This window comes from Hippocampus guttulatus, chromosome 2 (genome assembly GCF_054856545.1).
Source record: "Hippocampus guttulatus isolate MCC_2025c chromosome 2, RoL_Hgut_1.0, whole genome shotgun sequence".
Classification (NCBI taxonomy): Eukaryota; Metazoa; Chordata; class Actinopteri; order Syngnathiformes; family Syngnathidae; genus Hippocampus; species Hippocampus guttulatus.
Window position 1 is genome coordinate 22,256,132 of NC_141262.1, and position 22,058 is coordinate 22,278,189.

Sequence of the window (22,058 nt, forward strand, 5' to 3'; positions counted from 1 at the left end):
TTCCAAAATCCCTGTTAATGTTTAACACGTGTCAAATATACTTCTGTTCACGCGCCGTCCCTCAAATCCAATTTGGCTTCAAATGCAGCTACTTTATCTGCCAACTTGAAGACAGTTGCCATGTTCCCCTGGAGTGACAAATTTGAGTTCATTGAGCAGGCTGAATATGTCGCAAAAGTAAGCATGCATAGCGATCCATTCCTCGTCGCTGAAATGCACATCCAGCTGTGACTTTTTTTCTGTGAGAAATCTTTGCAGCGGCATTTTCGGCTTGAAAGCATTTCTCTTTTTCTTCGAAGTCGAAGGCTCCTCTTCTGTCTCTTGGCTGGACCTTTTTCCCTTCCCAAAGAAACGTTCCAAATTTATTTGCTTTTGTTTTTTTTTTTACTCATTTTGCGAGCTCCTGCGTTTCGTTTTGAGCGTAACCTATCACGAGATTTTGTTGATTAACTGCACTGCCAAAGGTTATTTTTAAATTTGGCTGATTAAAATTGTCACATCCACTTGTGAATTGCTTTCTGCTGTGCATGAGAGAACAAGACGGTAACAAAGGTTATTTTGTCTTCGGAACTGACGCCAACATTACCTTTATTTTGTAAGAACACACCGGAAGCGGAGGGTGTACAATTGGACGCGCCCTAAAAGCTCCAATTTGATACTTGGGCAGCTCGTGGACGGCTTGGTTCGGTTCGGTTCGGTCATGGCGCCTGCTCTCGGAGGTTTCCCGTTGCTGCTGGCGATGACGTTGATGATGATGACACTCGTCATGCAAGGTAAATGGAAAAAAAAATATGAAGAAACAAAAAGAAGAGGCGCCGATTGTCCTACGCATGCGTGCTGCCGAGTTTGTGTCGCAGCGCAGGCCCACAACAAAAATAACGGTCTCGGTTCATTCATTGTGATCACATCATTCTCTCGTCCATCATTGAGTCGACAGCTATAACCATCCCATTTGTTTTCAGTTGATGGCTTTTTAAATTTAATTTACTGAAAGGAGACGAAAAGGCACGTACAATAATAATAATGATGACGAGAATGGTCAATAGACGGAAAATGAAAAAGGCTATCACTCACGTTGTGTCCCCTGAGGGCAGCAAGAAGGCGAACAAAAGCCCTTTGTCGTCCTTTTGTGAGCAGAGAAAGCCAGTGTTTTCTGGAAGGCTGATTTAGATTTATTTATTTTTTTTGTCGTTGCTGCAGTGCGTCCTCAGGGTCTCGACCTGGCCGACGCTCTCGCCGGTGCCAACACGCCAAGTAGGTCCTCACACACAAGTGGGTACACACCATGCCCTAAAGTCGACCGCTCCAACATTAGAAGTCAGCAATGTGAAGGGAATTTCAAGTTTTGAAAATTCTGCCCCAAACACAGGTTGACTTAACATGAAATGTGAAAGAAATGTCCTAACGTACGAGTGTCTTGCTACCACACCAGAAAAAAAAGAAATCAGTGCTACTTTTCAACAAGTTTCACTTTCACATCGATCAATACAAAATGAAGCAATTCCTTCCAGTTGAGGTGACTGGTGGAGCCCAATGAAGATATGCTTGTTTTCTTTCAAAATTACTTAAATACTTTTTTAACAGGATTATAGAAGAGCATTGTAATTACTAGTTACATTGTAACTTCAATTTTGAAGACACCAGTACTCCGGCTATCGCTCACCTGACCTGGAAGGAATTGTTTTGCCCAATAATTAAGTCAAACTCATGTTTTACATTATGACATCATTAAAATTCCACTTTTGTTTCTGAGGCGGCAGCAATACACATCTGCACGATCATTAGTCGAGCCCCCAAAGGTCTCAAGTCATGGCTCAAAAAACAGAATGTTAGCGAGTTGAGTGTCATTTCCAGAAACTGACCAAATACGAAGCGCGTAGCAAATGTGCTGAGCAACGCATGCGATGCTTCTGACCTCATGTTGTCTCCGCTGACGACCGACGCACCAGCTCCACTGCCAGGTAAACAAACACTCATCATCATAATCCCAATAATCTAGTAATCGTACATCCCAGCCATGTGTTCCACTGCCCCCTACAGGCACCAAAGCTCCGGTCAAGTCCAAAGGCAAAGGAGGTAAGCCGGTGTCACGTTGTGTCCAGCATGCGGCCAAGCGGCTTGTCGTTTTGCTTCCTTTGGCTTTTCCCCCTTTGCCACGTTTCCACCCGTTGCCCATTTTTCGCCCCGGCAGCCGTGGATGAGTTTGACCTGTCAGATGCTCTGGACCCCAACAATGACATCACCGACAAGGACAAGGGGGGCCGGCCTGGAGGTGGGTCATCGAGATTTAGGGTTACGGTCAAAAGGTTGACAAATGAAGCCCACCCCCCCCCCACCCCGCATTGATTCCTGATTCTGTTTGTTATTGGCTGCATTCAATGCTATGCATATGCATGACGCAGGTTTCTTTTACACCTCGGACCCACCGCGGCATGTGCATTTGTGTGCGTCCAGGAGGATTTTCCGACAGGGATTTAATTGACGTCAGCGAAGACGACAGCTACAAACCCGACAAAGGCAAAGGTGACAACCGCCAATGCTCGCTCGCGTCGACAAAAGTGCGACAAACGAGCGCAGCGGCGTTGACGGTTTTTGCCTGCATTCAGGCAGACGACCGAGCGGTGATCGCGATCTCGTCAATCAACGTGACGACAACAGCGGTAAGACTACCGGAGGGCGCCCCGGTTGCGTGTGCAACGTTGATTATTTGCGTGTTTGTACGCAGGGACCACCGCTGAGGTCGGCACCATCGCGGGCATCGTGAGCGCGGTGGGAATGGCGCTGGTGGGCGCCATCAGCAGCTACATTTCGTACCAGAAGAAGAAATTTTGCTTCAGCATCCAGCGTAAGGCGCACACTCACTTTCCCGCGAAAGCATGCACAAGCATATTTCTCCGTACCCACGGCTTGCGCTTGTGTGGCGGTGACAGAGTCTCTCAATGCGGAGATGGTGAAGGCTGACGCTCCCGACGCAGTGCTGGCGACAGAACCACAAGGTAGCCGTAACACGCAGGAAGGAGAAAGCTCTCTTTTTCTCAAAGTCCCAACGAAATGTTCAACAATGTTCTTTCCTCATTTTGTTGCCATCCTGTACACCGTGGTGCCTTGAGATACGAGACACGCGGTTTCCTTGAGATGGGGGCCGATTCGTTGCTTTGACTTGAGAGCGGCAAATTGCGAAACGAGCGCCGAATGTTGGCAGGGGACTCAATTGGCGTCATTCAACAACAAGTTATCCATCCATCCGTTTTCCGATCCACTTTATCATCTCAAGGGTCGCGGGGGCGTGCTGGAGCCTATCCCAGCCGTTTTCGGGCAGTAGGTGGGGGACACCCTGAACCGGTTGCCAGCCAATCGCAAAGCACACAGAGATGAACAATCATCTGCGCTCACGCTCACACCTATGGACAATTTAGAGTGTTCAATCAGCCTGCCATGCATGTTTTTGGAATGTGGGAGGAAACCGGAGTACCCGGAGAAAACCCACTCAGGCACAGGGACAACATTGAAACTTCACACAAGAAGGCTGGAGCTGGATTCGAAGCTGCGCTGTGAGGCTGAGGTGCGAACCACTCGCCCACCAGTCCACCACAACAAGCTACACATTGACAAATATTCAGCAATTGTCCAGAAAAAAGGCTTCTAACTATTGAGTCCGACTTGAAAAATTAAAAGAACGGCACTTATTGTGTATTAAAAACCACCACATTGATTCTGTTAGCAACGCGTAAGCAGAAAACAAATGTACTTGGTCATATATTCTTTATCCTTTGTGTGGAACGACTAACAGTGGCATACTGATGAGCTGGGAGGAGTTCAGGCATTTTTGGGGGTATTTTTGTGGGGCTAGGCCGGAGTAATGGCACTTGCATTCACTACAACGCGGGGGGAGTGGAGGTGTGGAGGGTTTGAGAATGGGGGGGGGGGTGCTCGGAACAAATCCACCTTGCATCTTAAGGCACGACTGTACTGGACAGCAACAAATACGGGTGGGTGGAGTTGTGTTGATTTCTTTTCGTTTGTCGTCGTGTCGCAGTGCAACAGACTCTCCTGGAGCAGGCCAGTGCTGAACCGGGCCGTGCCCGCCATGTGGTGTGACGATGCCGCAAGCATTGACGCGGTGACCGGCGTGCACACGCACAACACACAAACACACGAGCGTCACCAGACACATTTTGGTTTTATTTCATGGAAAATGGAAACTTTTATACACAATGAGTTGCGTTGACTGACATAAGCTTTTTGACGATCCTGCAAAATGTGACATTTTCTTTCATGATGGTTTTTTTGGGGGGGTTTTTGCGACTTGGTTGTAAAAGGGAGCTTAGTTGTACAATCCTTCCTGACTCTCAAACTGAACAAACGTGTGCGTGCGCTTTGCTGTTATTGTCTTACCTCGCTGTCAACCGCAATGCTTCGAGTTCACATTGGCTGTGCTCTTTCCACAATGATGACCCCCCCCACACAACTATTCCATGATATTAACCTCTCTCAATGACAATGAAGATAACAACGATAATAATAATAATCATTTATATTAAGAAGAATGTGTTGCAAGACTGACAGCAGAATGTTTGACGCCAACAAGTGCATCTGGAAATGTGTTTTCACTCCACGCTACCAAGGTGCAGAAGTTAAATAAAACATTTGACAAAACCGAAGATGAGACTGGGAGGTTCTCTTTGTGTGTGCGTTTTTTTTTTGTTGTTTTTTTTTTTTTCCTGGCATGAAAGTCAGCGCGGCCTCTTGCGTCCTACACAAAGAGAACGCAAAAGGCCACGTTGCAGCGAAAAGAATGGCAAGCGTAACCCTTATATTGATGTTTCTCAAGCTTGGGCCCCGGCAAAAAAAGTTGACAAGAATTTCTTAGATCACTTCCAAAAGATCGTACCTACACAATGGGACAAATAAGTCTGGCCTGCAAAAGCATTGCGTCAATTAAGGGTGACATAATCAAGTAAATCAGAATTTAGTTTTCCAGCAAAACACAGTAGTACAGTACCTCTATTTACGAAATGAATTGGTTCGGGAAGAAATTTCATAACTAGAAAAGTTTGGAAGTCGAGACGCGTTTTCCATGTTAATGCCCTAATCCGTTCCAAGGGGCGAATAACAAGGACGCTGCATTGACACACATCTATCTATTTATCTACTACACGCAAAGACTCAAACGGCAGAGGTCCCTCTTTGCCAATGGGACGCCAGGATGATGCTCGGTATCAGCCAATGGCAAAGCAGCTCTAAGTATGTTGTGTTCAGGAAACTCAGAGCTGCGACTAGCAGCCCATACTTTATTTTTACCTTTCGTATCTTGAAATTTCTTTCGTAACAAGAGGGAAAATTTTCCTGTTAGGACGTTTCGTAACTTGAAAATTACGTATGAAGAGACGCTCGTAAGCAGAGGTACCACTGTATATGACATGAGTAAAGCTTGATTATTTTTGAGAATTAAACGCAGCTTTTTTTTTTTTTGAGGGGGTGGGCAGTGTCCAACGCTGCTTTTGGGAAAAAATATAGTTTTTAAAATAAAAAGCTACATTTTTTTGAAAATAACACCAGAATATATTTTCCCTCTTTAAACCAAGAGACTTTTATCAAAATATGAGTATTTGGGAAACAATTCGTTTTTTGTACCATGTCACCTTTCAATCCCTGCGGCATTCGAGAGGCCATGTCGTCGTCTTGGTGTTTCTTGGAAAAAGGTTGGCACGGTTTCAGTTCTGCAAATGCATTCTACAAAGTATCAAAAGCGTGCTCTCAGATTTTCAGGTGAGCGCCATCAACGCATCACAAGGCCCTGAGATATTTGTGCCACAGTCAGCCCCCGCCAGATCGCCCATTTTCAAGGAAATTTTCCCAGGTGAAGGTATGTGGGAGGGGTAAAACCTGTGCCTCAGAAGGTAAACGTTGAGTTGACCGTCCAATTCACACACACGGGCGTGCATGTGGGTCAGACCGGGGTGGCCGTTGTGGTCCCGGAGGCGTGGTCGGGCGATACCGCAGGAGAGTGAGCCTGCACCTCCCTGCGCAGCTCCTCCACCCTCTGTTCAAGATGGACCCGCAACAGCAGGAGGTCCTTCAGTGTCTGATGCTGCGGCACCTGCAAAGCCAAACACGCATCGAGACAAATTCTTCCTTTTCATTCTCCACATTGCCCAGCAACAGCTGACAACACTTTACATACAGACCACGTGTGCACACATGTGAATGAGAGGAACAAAATGCACGTCAGAGAAAATCTAGGTCCCGGAAGGGAAAATAGTTTCAATGAATCTCGCAACGATTCTCAACACAGAAAGAGGTGCGCGCGCGCACACACACTGTCTCTCCAAATGTAGTTGATGATGCAACACCTGGCCCATTTTCGAGACACTTTTCATGGGCGTGTATGCTAACTAAGGCTGGATAAACATTTCGCAAGGAGGGGAACTGTGAGACATAAGCTTCGGCACCCAAGTGGCAAATCTTGTTTTTGCTATTTTTTTCCCCACTCAAGGTTCTCCCCAAGTGCTTGATTCAAACACATGCCAGGATCAACCAAGCTGAAGTCCACTGGCTCCTTGAAATACGATCGTTTTGACGGTGGATTTTTTTTGAGATACGAGCTATCGCGCAACCATTTTGTTGATACGGGTGTACTTCCGACCTCCGCAGCTAGAGGGCGCCAGTACATTTTATTCCACAGGGCCACCTTCAATTTGCATTGTTTCCTTGCAGTGGAGGGACAAGAACAGTAGGTGGCGCGAATTCACCAATTAGCTGCTTTTGCAACTGCCAAGAGAAGAAGGGACAACGCTAAAGGAATAGTCATGTTTTGTGCTGCCATTTTCCGTGCTTGCAACTTATGTGGAGAGCAAATAAACTGTCTTGTTGTCTGTTGTGATGTACTACGATTCTGTTGGGTGCAATTTATTGTGCGGCTTATTCGCATTTCCATTCATTTCAACATGCGAGAGACAATTTGAGAGACTGGTCAAATTTGTTCTGTAACCACACTTGTATCTCAATGCAGGGATTTCTCCAACATTGCAACCGTGACAGCCGTCGCATACTGACGAGAAGACGAGAGCGCACGTCAAAGAGGTGCCCACCTGCGGTCTCATGCGAGGGTTCCATCGTGCGTAGTAAGCCGTCCACAGCTCCAGATGACTGCAGGACGCTAGCGGGTAAAGCACGCTGTGGTCCTCGTGGACGTACAGCGGGTTGCTGAAGTCCTCGGGTTGGCTGAGCGTGACACGAGCAAACAACTCGGCTTAGACCGGGAGGTCGCCAATGAGGCGGTTGACAGCATCTCCGCTTACCTGTTGATGTAGGACCACAGGGACGCTGTCTGGGTCTGGAGCTCCTAAAAGAGGACAAGGTGAGTTAGCGAAGCGGCGCCGTGGGGCCGCGCGCAGGTCGGCGCTCACCTGAGCCGTACGCTCTTGCTCGCTGTTGCAGAGGAAGGTTCCGAAGAGGCAGCTGTACAGGTGGTCCAGCAGCGTGAGCAGGAAAAGCTCGTTGAACTCAAACGCCGCCGGGAACTGGAGGCACAGGTTACAGAGGTCACGGCGGGAAGCCCGGGAGACTTTGGGAGCTACGCACCTGCCGCGTCATCTGCCACACGCAGTCCACGAACTGAACGAAGAGAGGCGAGCGCTCCGAGTTGCTGTGGTCGTCGTTGCCGTGGCCCACCCGCTGATGGATGCAACGCGCCCAAAAGACATCAAATCATCTCAGTCACATTTTTTTTAAAAATATATAAAAATACATCTGCAGATGAGTGCCAATTAAAATCTCCAACACAATTGTGATGACAAAACTAATCACACAAATGTGACTCAACCCAAAATATTTGCAGCTTGGAAGCACACACCTCGGGTCAACGGTGTAAGGTAGAAAGGGGCACCATGTCATTGTCATACACAAAACGATGTTGAAAACTATTCTGCTCCGGGTTCTTTTTTCTTCAGGAATTTAAGTTGCTTTTTTTTGGGGGGGGGGGGGGGGATTCCAGACAAGAGCGGTTGAAAAAGTTGCTACACTGTTGGGAACACTCACTGTGCTTTTGTCAACTTGACGACTAACTTCTGCATTTCAGTCCTTTAAAGTAAAGGTGTCAAACCCTTTTTCGTGGCGGGCCACATTTCAGTTACCATTTCCCTTGGAGGGCCATTATGACTGAAATCATATAAAGAACTCAAGAAAAACTGTTTATTCAACAATTGTTTAAGTTACTGTCATGATGTGTTTGGCAAAAATAAAATGCTGACAATGTCTCTCTTATTTATTACATTTAAGAGAATTTGAACTTTTGGTACATATTTTAGCAAGTATCATGGAAGTTGCCATGTTTGATTTGCTTTCGTGGGCCACATAAAATGACGTGGCGAGCCAGATCTGGCCCCCGGGCCTTGACTTTGACACCAGTGCATAAAAATGGGCACCGAACCGAGCATGGTGGCAGCGATGTGTCGCAATAGTTCTTACGGCAGCAAATTTGTGTCCAAAGCTGATCCACTCCTTCTCCACCAGAACCTACAAGGAGAAGAGGAGGAGGATCAGGACAAAATCATGCATGTGGTGTGCCCACACTGGTGTGGGGGGGGGGGGGGCGGGGGGGGGCGGACCTGGAATCCTCGGAGCGTACGGTAGTGGGCGTCCAGCATGAGCATGGTCAGAGACGTCAGCTGAGCCGTCCTGTCCCAGCCGTCGCTACAGTGGACCACCACAGACGTCTTCGCACGTTCCAGCTTGGATGCCATCTGGGACGCTCCGCACAGCAGCAGCTAACAAACGCCCACATTGTACCCCCGCCATGACAATTGATGACAATTATTCTTCCGTGTCTTTTTTGTGAGCGTACCTGAATGTAGTGGAGCCAGTGTGTGTGGTCAAGGTTGGAGTGCCAGCGCGCTTGCTGGATGTCGGGGTACAGGACGTCCTTTAACTTCCTGAGGGCCTCGCGCATCACGTGGATGTTCGGGATCTCCAGGAAGTTGAGCTCCACGTTGGCGTAGACGCTCTCGCTCTCGTAGCCGCCGTCCTTCGCCTGCGAGCGCGGCCAAGTGTCATTGATGCACGTCACGTGTATTCAATGTCGGCCATTTGCACTGATCACAATCTGAGAGTGCCGGCGATTTTCAGTCGACAGAAAGTGGAAAAAATGTCCGCCGAGCTTGATGACAACGGGGTTGATTTTGCTGCTTAATTCATATTCTGCAAATGCAACATTTGTCAGATTGCTGTGATATGACTAGTGGGGGCACATAAAATTGAGTCATTATGATTATTATTATTTTTTTAATGTTTGACTTGATTTCCGATTTGAAGGGCCAGTACATCAGACCCATAATGAAGCCCTTATATATACTGTATATATATACTATATATAGCCATACTATATATATACAGTATATACTGTATATATATATAATCTTTTTTTTGGGGGGGGGGTTGGAAATATCAAACATGATCTTGGCACTGAACATCTTGGAAATGAATGAGTTGGGCTAGTGCCAGATCAGGAGCCACTTTATCCGGACATGACTGTCCGTGCCCACGTGCCAGGGCATTTTGGTACCTTATATGGCAAAAAAACTGCAAAGTCCGGGTTACCACTGTGGCATGTACTGTGTGCAATTGGCGTACTTTGTTGCTGCGGGCAACGCTGAATTGTCGGGCGTCGAAGATGCTCAGCTTGTGGGAGTGCGCGTTGGCGTCCATGATGGTCTGGAGGAGGCGCTCGTCCTCTTTGCAGCGCCGGTCGGTCGGGCCCACCAATGGCTGGCCGCAGCGCACCAGGGCCGCGTGCGACTCGGGGTGGAGCCAAGACAGCACCTGTCCACGACGACGATAGAGCATGCGCCATTTTCAACACGCCCAATTGCCAGACGAGACATTTCAGCTCCTCTAGGCTCATCAGGACGGCACTAGTATTATTATTATTCATATTGTGACGCTCAACTTCAGCTGAGAGTGGCTATAAAAACAATTTTAAACCTCTTTTAGACCAATACTGACTCATTCTTTCTGGAAACTGCCGCTCAATGCCAGTTGAGCCAGTTGCCATACTTGAAAAAAGTGTCCCGTATGCGTCTACAACGTGCAATGAGTGCTGCGCTACGAGCCCACCGGAATGCGGCGCTTGGCTCGGAACGCCGTCACCCGCTTGATGTCCTCGTCCGAGACGTTGGCAGGGACCACTAGGACGGCGGGGTACGTTTCGCACAGCTGATAGGACGCATTCAGTCGGCTGATGGTCCAGCTCTCGTTGGGGAGACCCTGTGGGATGCAGAAGAAACGGTTTCCCTTGAACGACGTTGGCCGCAAAGCACCGCTCGAGATGCCTCACCTGAACCCCCCCGAATACGATAAACCCAGAAAGCCATTGAGGTGCGTTCTTACCTGCCGCCGCCACTCTGCCAGCGGCTCGTACACCTTCCAGCCATCCACGGGGAAGCGCTGCTCGTAGCGGAAGGCGAATAAGGTCTGCATGTGCACAAGGGAGACATTAACAACGATGGAGACGGTGTTTCAACTTCACACCTTTCAATCTTTCAACCGACCAGCTGGCGGGACAGCGGGAAAGATCGCGAGGTAATTGTCTGCGCCACATCCGCGTGGCCTGCCGTCATCTTGTAGGCGAACTTCAGGCTCCTCATATCCTGGGCGGAAACGTCAAAGCGTTGAGAAACGAGGAGGCCCCACGCGATCGGCGATCGTTACCTTGCAGACCAGCTCCAGTCCTTCGGTGTTGTCACCTCGGTCGGAGATGCCCACAGTCTCCAGTCGACTAATGACGCCCAGGTTCACGGCCAGGATAAACGGGCAATCCTGAATCCAGCCAAATCAATTTTAAAGTGGAAAGCAGAGCAAGTGAATCAAACCAAAAGCTTACGAGCGTGTTTCGAAAATCAATCTTTTATCCGGAGGCTCCACTTGTGAAGACCTCAGCCAGGACACGCTCGTAAAGCATGAAAGCTAAGGCCGCTTTTGTAAACTACAGACTGGAATTTACCAAGAAATTGCATGCGATTGCTGAGACACGGACAAAGTGAAATGCTGTAAAACTACGTGAAACGTGGGAAGATTTTGAAATAATAAATTGGAGGGAATAAAATTGGATTTATTTCATAAACAATTTTAAAAAGTGAAACTTTTCGATACAAGATCAAAAGTCGTGCGCTACCCTTTCCACGCTGCTGAAGTAGAGCTTATAGTCAGTGATGGTCAGAGTTCCGTTGAGCAGACCCCTATAGGGACAAATGTATGTCACGTCCTCAACTGCACAAATGGGGGGGGGGGGGGGGGAGAGGGGCAAAAATAAATAAATAAGGTTGTCGGTCACAAGAAGAACCAAAGTGTTGTTGGCCGAGCATTGAAAACTCACTGGTAGTCTGAATTTTTTCGCCTGGCAGGAGAGGAACCGCAGTGTTTTTTTCACTCATTTTCAGCCTCGGTGCCGCAGGGTTCTGCAGACACAACACAGGAGCAGCCAGTGAGCCTCTTTATGCTACTTTCACACTAGAGCAGTGCTTCTCAAACAGTGGGTCATCAAAATCAGCATTAAGTTCTCAATTTCATTCATTCATCATATGTTGAAGGCAGCCTATCATCTTCGAGGCCCTTTCTCACTACTTTATAAGCAAAGGGGGATGGGGGGGGGGTGTAAAAAGTTCTCTGGAGGCCAAAATGTTTGAGAAGCCACACACAAGGGAAATTAGAAAGTAGCGTTTAGAGAAAGGCCAGAAAAAGAGAAGCAGACACTTGCCAAAGGGTTGTCGGGATGCTCGGCGTCATCGTCTCCGTGGTAACGGAGACTCTCATCCGTAGAATCCTGACGTGTGTGCGCGTGAGTGGGCCGAACGGGTCAGCGAAACAAACACATTGAGACGGACAAGAGCAAAGAAAGCAGGGGGGGGGGAGCACGCGTTCCGTTGCTGCAAAGGGGGCCGTGTGCACACAATCACACAAAAGCACTCACTTTGCGCTCTACCTTGGTGACGACGTTACAGGCTGTCGAGATGTGAGTGGACAAAGTGGCGGCGATCAACTGTTTACACCACTCCACGTGACCACCAGATGGACTAAAAACACAACACACGCACGCGCATTAAACGCTGCTTTTTGTGACACGCGCAGATAAAAACACGTTTACATTAAAACGCAGCTCTCGCGACTCACTCGCACAATCAAACAATGCGCGCGTGCACGCGCGGACACCTTACACGGGATGTGTGCGCCCACGGACTAAGCTAGTGTGCTCAACGTTTATCAGGTCGGTTTTCGAGTTCGACCAGCCACAGGCCGCGCCCTCTCTCTTCAATCATGAGTAAATGATTCCAAAGGGCAGTGTTGGGGGGTCGGGGGTTAAAAATGAATCGATAGATTAAATAAAGCGATGAAAGAAGAAGCGTTCGAAGCGGAAGTAAGTGAAATGTCATCACCTGTTTGGCTCAGGTCCACTTTCACTGCTGGCGGAGGCCGAATTTCGAGCTCCATTTTGGCCATCCCCGGTTCCACCTCCGTCCGCCATCCCGACCGATCGATGGATGCTTTCGCTTCTACCTCAGGCGTGGGTTTTGGGCCGTGGAGGGGGGCGCGTAGCTCGGTTTGGTGTCCTCTGGTACGACGACGGATCGGGTGCAAGTCAAGCACGCGAAAAAGCAAACAGGAAGCAGTAGAAGAGAAACTCCGGGTTCGACGCGATGTCGATCTGAAAAGATGATGCGGGCAAAAATGATGCGCGAAGGTGACAGGCGCTTTGTCCAGACTGACCAGGAACGCAGCATCCCGCTCACAAACCACGTGACATACACACGTCACACGTCCATCTTAAATTAATTTAATCAGTAATATTTACAGAACCAAAAAATTGTAGAGGATTGATGGCGCTCGTTTTCTTCTTCCCTTTTGTGAAAAACGAAGAGCAGCAAAGGAAGCAAACCACAAAAGACACCTCAAGTTAAGTCGAGTAGTATACAAACGCTTCCCACAAAAAAAAAAAGGATTAAAAAAAACATTCCCTTCATTTTCCCCCGAAAAGTAAAAGATTTGACACTCGATAAATGATTGTGTTTTACAAGTCGCGATCTTGGGAGCGCAAAATAGCTTTGGACTGAGGTAATCACATCCTGATCATGGTGCTTAGAGGAAAGAATCAAAGAACGAGAGATTTTCATCTCAAGTGGACCCCCCCCCAAAAAAAAGCTCAAGAAGGCGTCTCTATCGGCCGCATTTACCCTGTTTGGGAGCTTTTCAGGACGTCCGACGACTTCCAAGAAGAGAACTTCTCTCTAAATAAGAGCGACTTGACGAGAAGTTGAATGATGGTATACAAGAAGTACGCTTGACCGGGACAGTTTAACAAGCCTTAATACAGGATACCTCATTCCTCACTGTCCAAAAACAGCCATCAATCGGCACGAAAATATATGTGGATATCTTCACTTATGCCCATTTCTACCTCAAAATATCATGATGCATACTTGTATGTATGGACATTTAACCAGGTGGGACTGGGCACGAGTTGAGATACCCGCATACATTTTGGTCACAATTTCTAGACAGTATTCAGACATAAAACAAGGTTTAAGTTTCTTTACATGAAACATCTTACAGCAGTGGTCCCCAACCACCGGTCCGCAGCCCGGCACCGGTTATCTTCACGACAGGAATTAATACGAAGACGTAAACATTGACTTGAAGGTGCAGGTAAACACGTAGATGAAGGTATTTTGACAAATGAAGCTCCTCACCATCAATTGTGTGGCAGTATTTCCAAAGTGGCGTGGAGTAAATGAAGCCGTTGTCCTCAAGACAAAAATCCTGAATCACTTGAACAAGTGCCGTATAAGTAATGACGTGGAAAGCATGAAAACGCCAGCGGTTTTTAACTGCTACTAAATAGCCGTGCGGCCAGTGGAACAACACAGCGATCGTGTCATCTTTTCGTCACGCATATTTTTTTGCCAGTCGCGATGATGTTTACGCCATGTAGAATCATATTTTCAAAACTTCAAAACTGATTCATTATTCCCGAGAGTGCATTTTTTTGTAGTTCACTGTTGTTTTATACTGTTCTACATTTGTTGTTAGTTTTTATTAAAAATGCCTTCATTTTCTCTGTTCGTCTTTTTCCATTTTGTGGTGAAAATGTAATTCCTGTGAATAAAATATAAGTAATGTCGAGTTATCTTATTTTCAGTATGGATGCCTTAAAGCAGGCAATTTCAAAACAGTGTTGAGTCGTGATAATGAGCGCTCCCCACTCCATCCCCAATGGTAGCCGACCCACAAAAACAAATCTAATTGTATGAACCGGTCCGTGCCGTGGGAAAAGTTGGGGACCACTGTTATAGACTGTTCCTTTTAGCACTTTGGCCTTTTTTGGGACATGGTGATTGACGGGCTTGCAAGAGCCGTACCCTGTCGAGTTGACTGAAAAGCAAAGCGCAGTTCAGCAGCCCCAAAATGTCAACGAGGCGTCTCGCGTGAAGCGCGGAGGGGAATCAAGGCACACATTTGAACGACACTCGAGCACCCCATCAGCTCGGCGGCGGTGTCGCCGATTTGCTTTTTGGCTCTGGAAACGACCGTTATTGCGACAAAGGACAGCAGGACTTCAAGTCACGGACATTACTCCTGATGGACCAAATGCAAATCGGTATAGCTGCGTAGACATAAGGAAAAGTGTCACACGCCATTCTGAACATTGACGTTAGCATAGCATAGCATCTCTAGGGAGGCTCTTGAAACGCGGGAAAACATCTGCGTCTGACCAAGACACGGCGCCGCGTCGACCGTCTCGTACGATCGCTCGAGATCCGAGACAGGAAACGGCAACCGAACAGACGAGCGGCATTCCAACCTTTTCGTGACGCCATCTTTTCTGCTGCACCTCAACTCTGCGTGCTCACCCCGACTTGAAATAATGTGTGTGTTTTTGGTGCGTCTTGAGTCAGCACGCTGGCTTCATGACCTGTGTGTGTTTAGAAGCCCTTGGAATAAAAGCCAGGAAACGTCTTTAAGGCTTGTGTGCGTGTGTTTGTGTGGATGTGTGTGGTGACAAGGCTGCATGGTGCCATATTGCATACAACTAGAAAAAGTCCTGTTAGCGTACTTTGTTAGCACTGCACACACACCAGCAGTGAACGGTGTGCGCGCGTGTGTGTGCGTGCGGATAAGAGGGGGTCCCTCAGAAGGGCGTGTGTAGGTGCGTGTACTGCTGCTGCTGCGAGGGGGACGATGCGGACGACGACGAGGTGTTGGCGCTGGAGCCGCTGTTGGCCAGCCGTGCCGAAGGGGGCGCCGACGAGTCGGAAAGCTGCAGCTCCTCCAGCTTCTTGATGTACTCGTCGCGGAGCGCCAAGAGCTCCAGGTAACGCTGCTCCACCGGACTCTGCTGCTGCCGCCCACACAAACACGCACACGGGCATGATCGCAAGCGACATATACGCACAGTGCAGTTGTTGATGATTTGGTCTGGCGTGCGCATGCGTTTCCCACCTGCTGTTGGATGCGCGGGTTCCAGCGTATGTAGTAGGTGACCCAGAGCTCGAGGTGGCGCATGCTGGCAACGGGATAAAGGACTCTGCCCGACTCGGGCGTGTAGAAAGGGTTCATATAAACGTCCGTCTTACTGTTGACCAACGACCACAGAGATACCGTCTTCTGCCGCAGGGCCTGGCAGTGAAACACAGGAGCACGCTCAGTCGGCTCCTTTTGCGGCCCGACGCTCGCGCGCCTCTCCTGTCGTCACACTCACATTGTGCTCTCGCGCACTCTCGCAGTTGTAAAGGAAGGTCCCGAAGCGACAGCTGTACAGGTGGTCCAGGATGGTCAGCAGGAGGCGCTCGTTGAACTCGAAGGCCGTGGGGAACTGCGGGGACAGCGGCAACTATATTATTTTATATTGTTTTCCAATATTATGTCAAGTATATTTATTACTTCATGTCACTGGCCTCAGGCGTAATCCTTGTATCCCCAAAAAAGTCATCTACATTGCATGTGTCAGAGAATAACCCGTTTTCAACAGTTTTTATTGATCAACTATTTGATGGGCCAAATTTGGACATACTGTAAGTTTTGGATTGAAGCCAGCAATATGTAACCACGGCTAAAAAGCAAAACGTGGAGTTGATGGCCAAAATGTGCAAGAGCTTTCACAACAAAAAACACATTTCCAGTCGCAAACTGCGATATGAGTCGTTCAACAGCAATACCAAAGCTGTTCCAACAGGGTATATACAGTTGTGTGTGTGTGGGGGCGGGGGGGGGGGGGGTCATTAGACCAAGCCAGTTTATTCACTTTCTTGTTAATTTGACATGACTGCTACAATTAAACGGTACATTTGTTAGGGCCAAAATAATGACAAGTCATGAGAGCCGACTTGAAGAACTGATATTGGTTTCCTTGATAAAGTGAAACTCCTCTACAACGAAATCATGTTTGCAGCAAGAAATCTTTCACAACAGGGGGTTTTCACTGTAGAAAATGTGATCTCGGATGTAAACACACACACATGCATACACACGTGTACTCTTTATTTTTATTCCAATAGTGCATAAGTATGAGCATAAACTTATTTGACACTTCATATAGTGAGTGTAGAAAGAAAAAAAAAAGGGAAAGACACTGCGAAATCTACAATCAGCATTCACTTTCATTTACATCAATTTCTTGGATAATGTATTTTATTTTGCCTCCTCCGTCTTTCATTTTGATCACTTTTACCCTCTCTTCCAGCGTCAGAGCTCTTCTTGTCTTAGCTGCTTGACATCGAAAGGTCCCTTTTGTAGCCATTTTAGTAATGCAACGTTCTTGTTGCGTCTGAAACTAACTAACAAATACTTCCTGGACTACTGCGCCTGTGTAAACCAGTGTGGTGGTTGATCTTGCTGTTTCCGAACTAAGCAGTAGAGGTCGCTATTGGATTAGACTTCGTTGTAGGGAATCTCGTTGCGAGGCAAGAGCAGAGAAAAAGATTTCGTATAACGCAACAGGGTTTTTTTCGTTGTATGGGGGGGCAGGGTAGTGGGAATGGTGTTAATGCATGAAGATTTTTTCACACTAGGGGGGCATTTTCGACCATATAGTTTTCGTTGTAGAGGAGTTTCACTGTACTATCCGCTCGCTAGTATATTGTCCTCACAAAAAATGCTTTTCGGCATTCAAGGTTTTCTCTCTGTTGGTCACATAATACACATTTAGTGGTACCAGGCATTCGAATCTACAAGTAATTCAAGAAAACTAGTTAGGTTATAGACATATCTTGTCTGTGTGTATTTAGCTGCAAAATGAGACAGGTGACACCCGTACCTGCTTGGTCATCTGCCATACGCAGTCCATAAACTGGACAAAGATGGGCGACCTGTCTTGATCGGCATGGTTCTTGTCACCGTGACCTATCCTCTGCACGCGTGCGCACACACAGACGTTTGTAAAGCCAAATGAAAATCCATTGGAACATTGGGATGAACGGGTTGAAAAAAAAAAAGAAATTCCTTACGGACGCAAACTTGTGTCCAAAGCTGACCCACTCCTTCTCGATGAGCACCTGCAGAGACAAACGTGAGACGCCTTTCATCACCGGCGGGACAAGGCGCGCCGACTGACCTGGAGTCCTTTGAGCGTGCGGTAGTGGCTGTCTAGCATGAGCATGGCCAGAGATGTTAGCTGAGCCGTCCTGTCCCAGCCGTCGCTGCAGTGGACCACTACAGAGTTGCCACCGGACACTTTGTCTGCCACTTGGATGGCTCCTGACAATACAAGCTACACACGCACCAACGCATACAACACAAAGTCAACCCTCTCCCTCTCTGCCTCCAAACAAGAGGACCATTCATTGAACAGTCTTGTGGCGACAATGCTTCAAACAGAAATAGTGAATTGGAACGGACAATATCCTATTGCATCCATCTTTTGTCCTGTTGGAAATGACAGGATTCATTGTTGATGAATTTTCCATTGGCCAGGAGTCAAGTGATGAACTCAATTTGCAGTCCGAGGCTCAGGCAAGGTCGATGCAACCTTCTCCACACAGGCTCACTACCGATGAGCTTTAGCTGGCTAGCTAGTTCAGCTAAACACGTTGCGGAGTTGCTCCCGTAAACATTCCCTCCATGGTGGCAAATAAGGTACATTTCTGACAAGTACCGTCCTCACCAAGGGATGATGAGGAATAATTAACTGAGGATGGAGAGGCAATGCTCACAGCTAAGCAAACCTGAGACTGGCATGTAATTGTAAAACAACGCAATTAATGGCTTCCAGTGCACTATTCACAAAAGTCTGACTGGAACTGTCTTAAAGCAGAGCGTATCTGACTTTGAACAGCGAAAGTAGCCGGCAATTTCAAAAGTGTCTGGAGAGAAAATTATCCACCTAAACGTGACACATCTAAACAGAGATGGAACCATAAATGAATGACAACAGTACAGAGTCTTGATTTCGGCCATTACACAGAAAAAAAAAAGATCAGAAAGCTGAATGACCTTGATGTGTTCTAGCCAGTGCGTGGATTCCAGACTGGACAGCCAGTGGGATTCCTCCACGGTGGGATAAACGATGTCTTTGAGCTTCTTCAGGGACTCTCGCATGACGTGGATGTTTTGGATGTCCAGGAAGACCAGCTCGGCGTTGTGGTACTCGTCGCCTTCGTAGCCACCACCCGTGGCCTGCGAAAGGAGGTGCTGAGGTCAAGGGTGAAGGGGTGGGGGGGGGGGGGGGGGGAGTAGAGCGAAGGCGTTCGGGGAAGCCGAGCGACCTTGTTGGCCACGGCATTGACGTTGGGGCGAGCGTCGTAAATGGTGAGCTTGGCGGTGTCGTTGGCGTCCCTGATCAGGTCCAGGTAGCGCTCGTCGTCCTTGTTTCTTTTCCCCGACATGCCCACCAGCGGCTGGCTGCAGCGCGCGATCACCGCCTGGTTCTCGCGGTGGATCCATGACAGGACCTGCGACGGAGTCGGGCCAACGCAACATCAGGCGCTTAGCGGCGGGAAACGCCCGTCTCGCCTGCCACACATCAACTCACAGGGATGCGGCTTCTGGACCTGAAGGAAGCAACTCTCCTCAGGTCCTCCTCTTTAGACTTAAAGGGCACTGCCAGAACGGTGGGGTACGTGTCACACAGCTCGTAATTCTTGTTGATGAACGTAATGCGCCATTTGTTGTTAGGTAAGCCCTGAAACACACGCATACAATGTCACGCATCCATTTTTAATGAGCATGATTAGTTTTTTAATACCCCTTTTCCTGGTTTACCTGCCGCCTGAGCTCCTCAACGGGCCTGTAGACGCTCCAGCCATTTTCTTCATACTTCTCCTGAGTCACATACGCAAACAGAGGCTGGACAGAGGACATAAAACAACGGTGAGTATTGACATCAGGGAGGGACGTCACATAAGAAAAATGGAAGGGGAGAGAGAGCTGGCCGCTTCACCTTGGGTTTGATGCTAAAAACTATTTAATACGTTTGAGGACAACAAATGCTGAATGTATTGAAAGAAAAAAAAACCTCAATATTTGGATATTTGAACTTTTATTAAAAACTTTCAATTTAAAAAAACACATTTGCTTCAACTTTTTTTTAACATTAAATTTTTTTAAAGTGGGATCTTGTACAAGTCGCATTCATTTACAAAATAATTGTGACAAATTTGGACTTTTTTTTCAGGGTTTTTTTTTAACAAAAAGAATGACACTGAAATGAATTAAAAGTAAGTACAATATCATGTAAAATTCAAATGTATTTCCAATTTAAAAAACACCTGACAAAAATTTGATGACATTTTTTCATTTGCAAAAAATACACGAAAAAAGTGTGACTTATGTTACTGTTCGATTTAAAAAAAAAAAAAAAGAAAGAAAAAGAGCACCATCTGAGCTTTTTTTCATAAATGTTTGCTGCAGGCCATGTTGAATTTTTTTTTTAAGAATATGCGTTGGGCCGCAATACATGCAGCAGGCCAGATTTGGACGTGGTTAATTTTTCAACATGACTGTGTTCTTACCAGGCCGTGCGAGATGGGGAAGGCATGTTTGAAAAGCAGCTCAAAAATGTCTCTTCGGCTGTGGCCCTCCTGTTTCAGGGCAAACCTCAAGTTTCGCATGTCCTGCCAGAAAGAAACAATCAAGAAAGGTGAGAAAACCAACGTGGGCCCAAAAGTCAACATAGCTGAGCGACAAGGACCTTGCACGTAATGTCCAGGCCGTAGGAGTTTTCTCCTCGACTTGATGCCCCGCCCATTTTCTCCACGCGACTGATGGCGCCAAGAGGAATATCCAGTGTCACTGCCACATCCTGGACCAAAAAAAAATATTAAAAAAAGTCAGCATTTTTCCAATCATGAACTAAATGCCAAGCTTAGTCATAAGATACAGTCCTTCTGAGTGTTCTGCAACCAAGCTACACTCATTTTCTTTGCCACTAAACTTCAACGGAAAGTGACAAACAGCTTGAAGCAGGCACACTTTCCCTCTTATTTGGATAACTGTGCGAGTGATTCTTCGTTTCCTCAAAATGACGTTACGTGACATTTTGAGATAACTTTATTAAATTGGAATTAATAAATAAAACTGACTAGACTGAAATACAGCAACACTGTGAGCTTACTGCATCCGAGCTCTTGAAGTAGACTCGGTAGTTGGTGATCAACACTTTGCCTTGGATGGCGCCATTGAACGGACAGATGTAGATGATGTCCTTGTCTGCGCAGGAAAAGAGGAGGTCAAATAAAATGCCGATCAATGGAGAGCTCCAGTCTTCCCCCACCTATGATTCTCTCTTCTCCGGGCAGCAGGGTGACATCGGCCAACAACTCCATCTTCAGAGACTCTCTGGAGGGCTACACGGACAAATGGACAAATGTGCACGTTTTATTTCTTATTCCTCCACCACCTATTTCCACAATGGGTCCCACTTACACTGGAGATGTGCGCATCCAAGACGCTGGAGTTGTAGACAGAGACCGGTGAGGCCATCATTCACTTTTCCACAGGCTGAAGGACACAAAGACACGCAGAAGGTATCAAGGAGTCTTTCACAATCTTTCTTAATCTGAGGCAGATATTTTGTGTTCATTGTTGCCCACTGGTTGGAAATCAGTGGCATCGGGGACATACTGTACACGTTTCTGCACTTCTTCTACACATCGATGGCTTTGATACTTTGGTATGTCCTTTTTGACATCATGCTCATTATACCGTGCATTATTGCCGCCAAATGCACAAACTGGAACAACATTAACCTTAAAGCAGACTTAACCACAAGAAGTGCAAGTGCCATTGCCTGCAGTGGTATTGATCCTGATTGTATGGCCAGTACGTGTGGAGGTGACGAGCATTTGTTCACTTTCTGATGAAGGACTTGTCTTGCTCCACTGCAAAGCACAACGGCGGAGGCTGGCAAACCCAACTGCGCATGTGCATTCATTTATTTACAGTGGCGTCTTGAACGTACCAAACGTCACAGCATTTGGGCAAACTAAGACTAGTTACTAAAATAGAGACTCGAAGAAAGATTGTTAGAAAGGAAACCCATACACAACGTTACATTAGAAACCCAACCATATGATCATTGTATCGGTAAGACAATCAGCACAAGTGCACACAACAACTGGGAGGCCCGCGGTACCTTGAGAGCTCGATGGCTAAACGTGATTTCTGGGAAGCTTCTACATCTTGACGCAAAGGACTTGCATGCGGACTTCGGTCACGATTGCGGCCATGAAAGCGAGAGCTGAGAATTTTCGTGGGGGGCCCGCAGTCAACTTTTCCAACTTGTTCCTTCCAGCAGGCACAGCTGAGCAGGACTTTACCAGGAAATAGCCGAGGCCCAGGCACCCAGCAAAGCTTGTTCCCCGAAAAACGCTCTGCATTTCTCGCATACACTCGGACCGAACGTCAGCCAAAGTTTTCCGAACGACCCCCGAGACGATGTCGGCAGCTCGCGTCGCGACCAAGCGTTTGGACTCACCCGCAAAGCGCGTTTCTCCCGTGGGGGGCCGTCGAGCTGTTGGCCGCCAGGAACTTTCTTCAGCCCACCGACGTCATGTGCCGGGCTGTCATGGCGCCCA

At 47.5% G+C, this 22,058-nt stretch overlaps 3 protein-coding genes across 9 annotated transcripts; 1 reads left to right on the forward strand and 2 right to left on the reverse strand.

Annotated features, from left to right (window-relative positions):
- Positions 1–603: 603 nt before the first annotated feature.
- cd99l2 (CD99 molecule-like 2) lies at positions 604–4,661 on the forward strand. Of its 2 annotated transcripts, XM_086102513.1 has the most exons (10): positions 604–773; positions 1,201–1,254; positions 1,950–1,961; positions 2,041–2,076; positions 2,192–2,272; positions 2,455–2,523; positions 2,607–2,660; positions 2,726–2,845; positions 2,931–2,996; positions 4,037–4,661. In XM_086102513.1, exons 1-10 carry the CDS (start codon positions 701–703, stop codon positions 4,096–4,098), a joined length of 627 nt encoding a protein of 208 aa, XP_085958639.1. In that variant the 5' UTR covers positions 604–700; the 3' UTR covers positions 4,099–4,661. The 2 variants fall into 2 exon arrangements, with proteins under 2 accessions (XP_085958639.1, XP_085958648.1); XM_086102522.1 differs by lacking the exon at positions 2,192–2,272.
- On the reverse strand, positions 4,162–12,769 carry mtmr1a (myotubularin related protein 1a). Of its 5 annotated transcripts, none has more exons than XM_086102433.1 (18): positions 12,429–12,769; positions 11,978–12,068; positions 11,753–11,818; positions 11,372–11,453; positions 11,171–11,265; positions 10,708–10,815; positions 10,548–10,646; positions 10,387–10,470; positions 10,114–10,263; positions 9,631–9,819; positions 8,846–9,031; positions 8,610–8,768; positions 8,470–8,517; positions 7,585–7,677; positions 7,410–7,523; positions 7,302–7,345; positions 7,092–7,224; positions 4,162–6,100 (listed from the first exon to the last, which is right to left on the reverse strand). In XM_086102433.1, exons 1-18 carry the CDS (start codon positions 12,515–12,517, stop codon positions 5,951–5,953), a joined length of 1,980 nt encoding a protein of 659 aa, XP_085958559.1. In that variant the 5' UTR covers positions 12,518–12,769; the 3' UTR covers positions 4,162–5,950. The 5 variants fall into 5 exon arrangements, with proteins under 5 accessions (XP_085958559.1, XP_085958549.1, XP_085958577.1 ...); XM_086102423.1 differs by having other exon boundaries at positions 11,966–12,068; XM_086102451.1 differs by lacking the exon at positions 11,753–11,818 and having other exon boundaries at positions 12,429–12,768.
- Positions 12,770–12,810: 41 nt separating this feature from the next.
- On the reverse strand, positions 12,811–22,058 carry mtm1 (myotubularin 1). 2 transcript variants are annotated; one of them, XM_086102481.1, is made up of 16 exons: positions 21,959–22,058; positions 20,908–20,982; positions 20,756–20,828; positions 20,597–20,691; positions 20,174–20,284; positions 19,995–20,096; positions 19,246–19,329; positions 19,016–19,165; positions 18,750–18,935; positions 18,478–18,660; positions 17,600–17,755; positions 17,493–17,540; positions 17,303–17,395; positions 15,749–15,862; positions 15,490–15,666; positions 12,811–15,385 (listed from the first exon to the last, which is right to left on the reverse strand). In XM_086102481.1, exons 2-16 carry the CDS (start codon positions 20,965–20,967, stop codon positions 15,179–15,181), a joined length of 1,839 nt encoding a protein of 612 aa, XP_085958607.1. In that variant the 5' UTR covers positions 20,968–20,982; positions 21,959–22,058; the 3' UTR covers positions 12,811–15,178. The 2 variants fall into 2 exon arrangements, with proteins under 2 accessions (XP_085958607.1, XP_085958597.1); XM_086102471.1 differs by having other exon boundaries at positions 12,811–15,388.

Coding starts and splice junctions, on each gene's coding strand:
- mtm1 (XM_086102471.1), bottom strand. CDS start 20,967: ATGATGGCCTCACCGGTCTCTGTCTACAACTCCAGCGTCTTGGATGCG. Junction 20,692..20,755: donor CGGAGAAGAGAGAATCATAG/GTGGGGGAAGAC, acceptor TTTCCTGCGCAG/ACAAGGACATCATCTACATC. Junction 17,396..17,492: donor TTGGACACAAGTTTGCGTCC/GTAAGGAATTTC, acceptor GCACGCGTGCAG/AGGATAGGTCACGGTGACAA.
- cd99l2 (XM_086102513.1), top strand. CDS start 701: ATGGCGCCTGCTCTCGGAGGTTTCCCGTTGCTGCTGGCGATGACGTTG. Junction 774..1,200: donor GATGACACTCGTCATGCAAG/GTAAATGGAAAA, acceptor TCGTTGCTGCAG/TGCGTCCTCAGGGTCTCGAC. Junction 2,524..2,606: donor CAAACCCGACAAAGGCAAAG/GTGACAACCGCC, acceptor GCCTGCATTCAG/GCAGACGACCGAGCGGTGAT.
- mtmr1a (XM_086102423.1), bottom strand. CDS start 12,517: ATGGCGGACGGAGGTGGAACCGGGGATGGCCAAAATGGAGCTCGAAAT. Junction 12,069..12,428: donor AGTGGACCTGAGCCAAACAG/GTGATGACATTT, acceptor TTGTGTTTTTAG/TCCATCTGGTGGTCACGTGG. Junction 7,346..7,409: donor AGCAAGAGCGTACGGCTCAG/GTGAGCGCCGAC, acceptor GTCCTCTTTTAG/GAGCTCCAGACCCAGACAGC.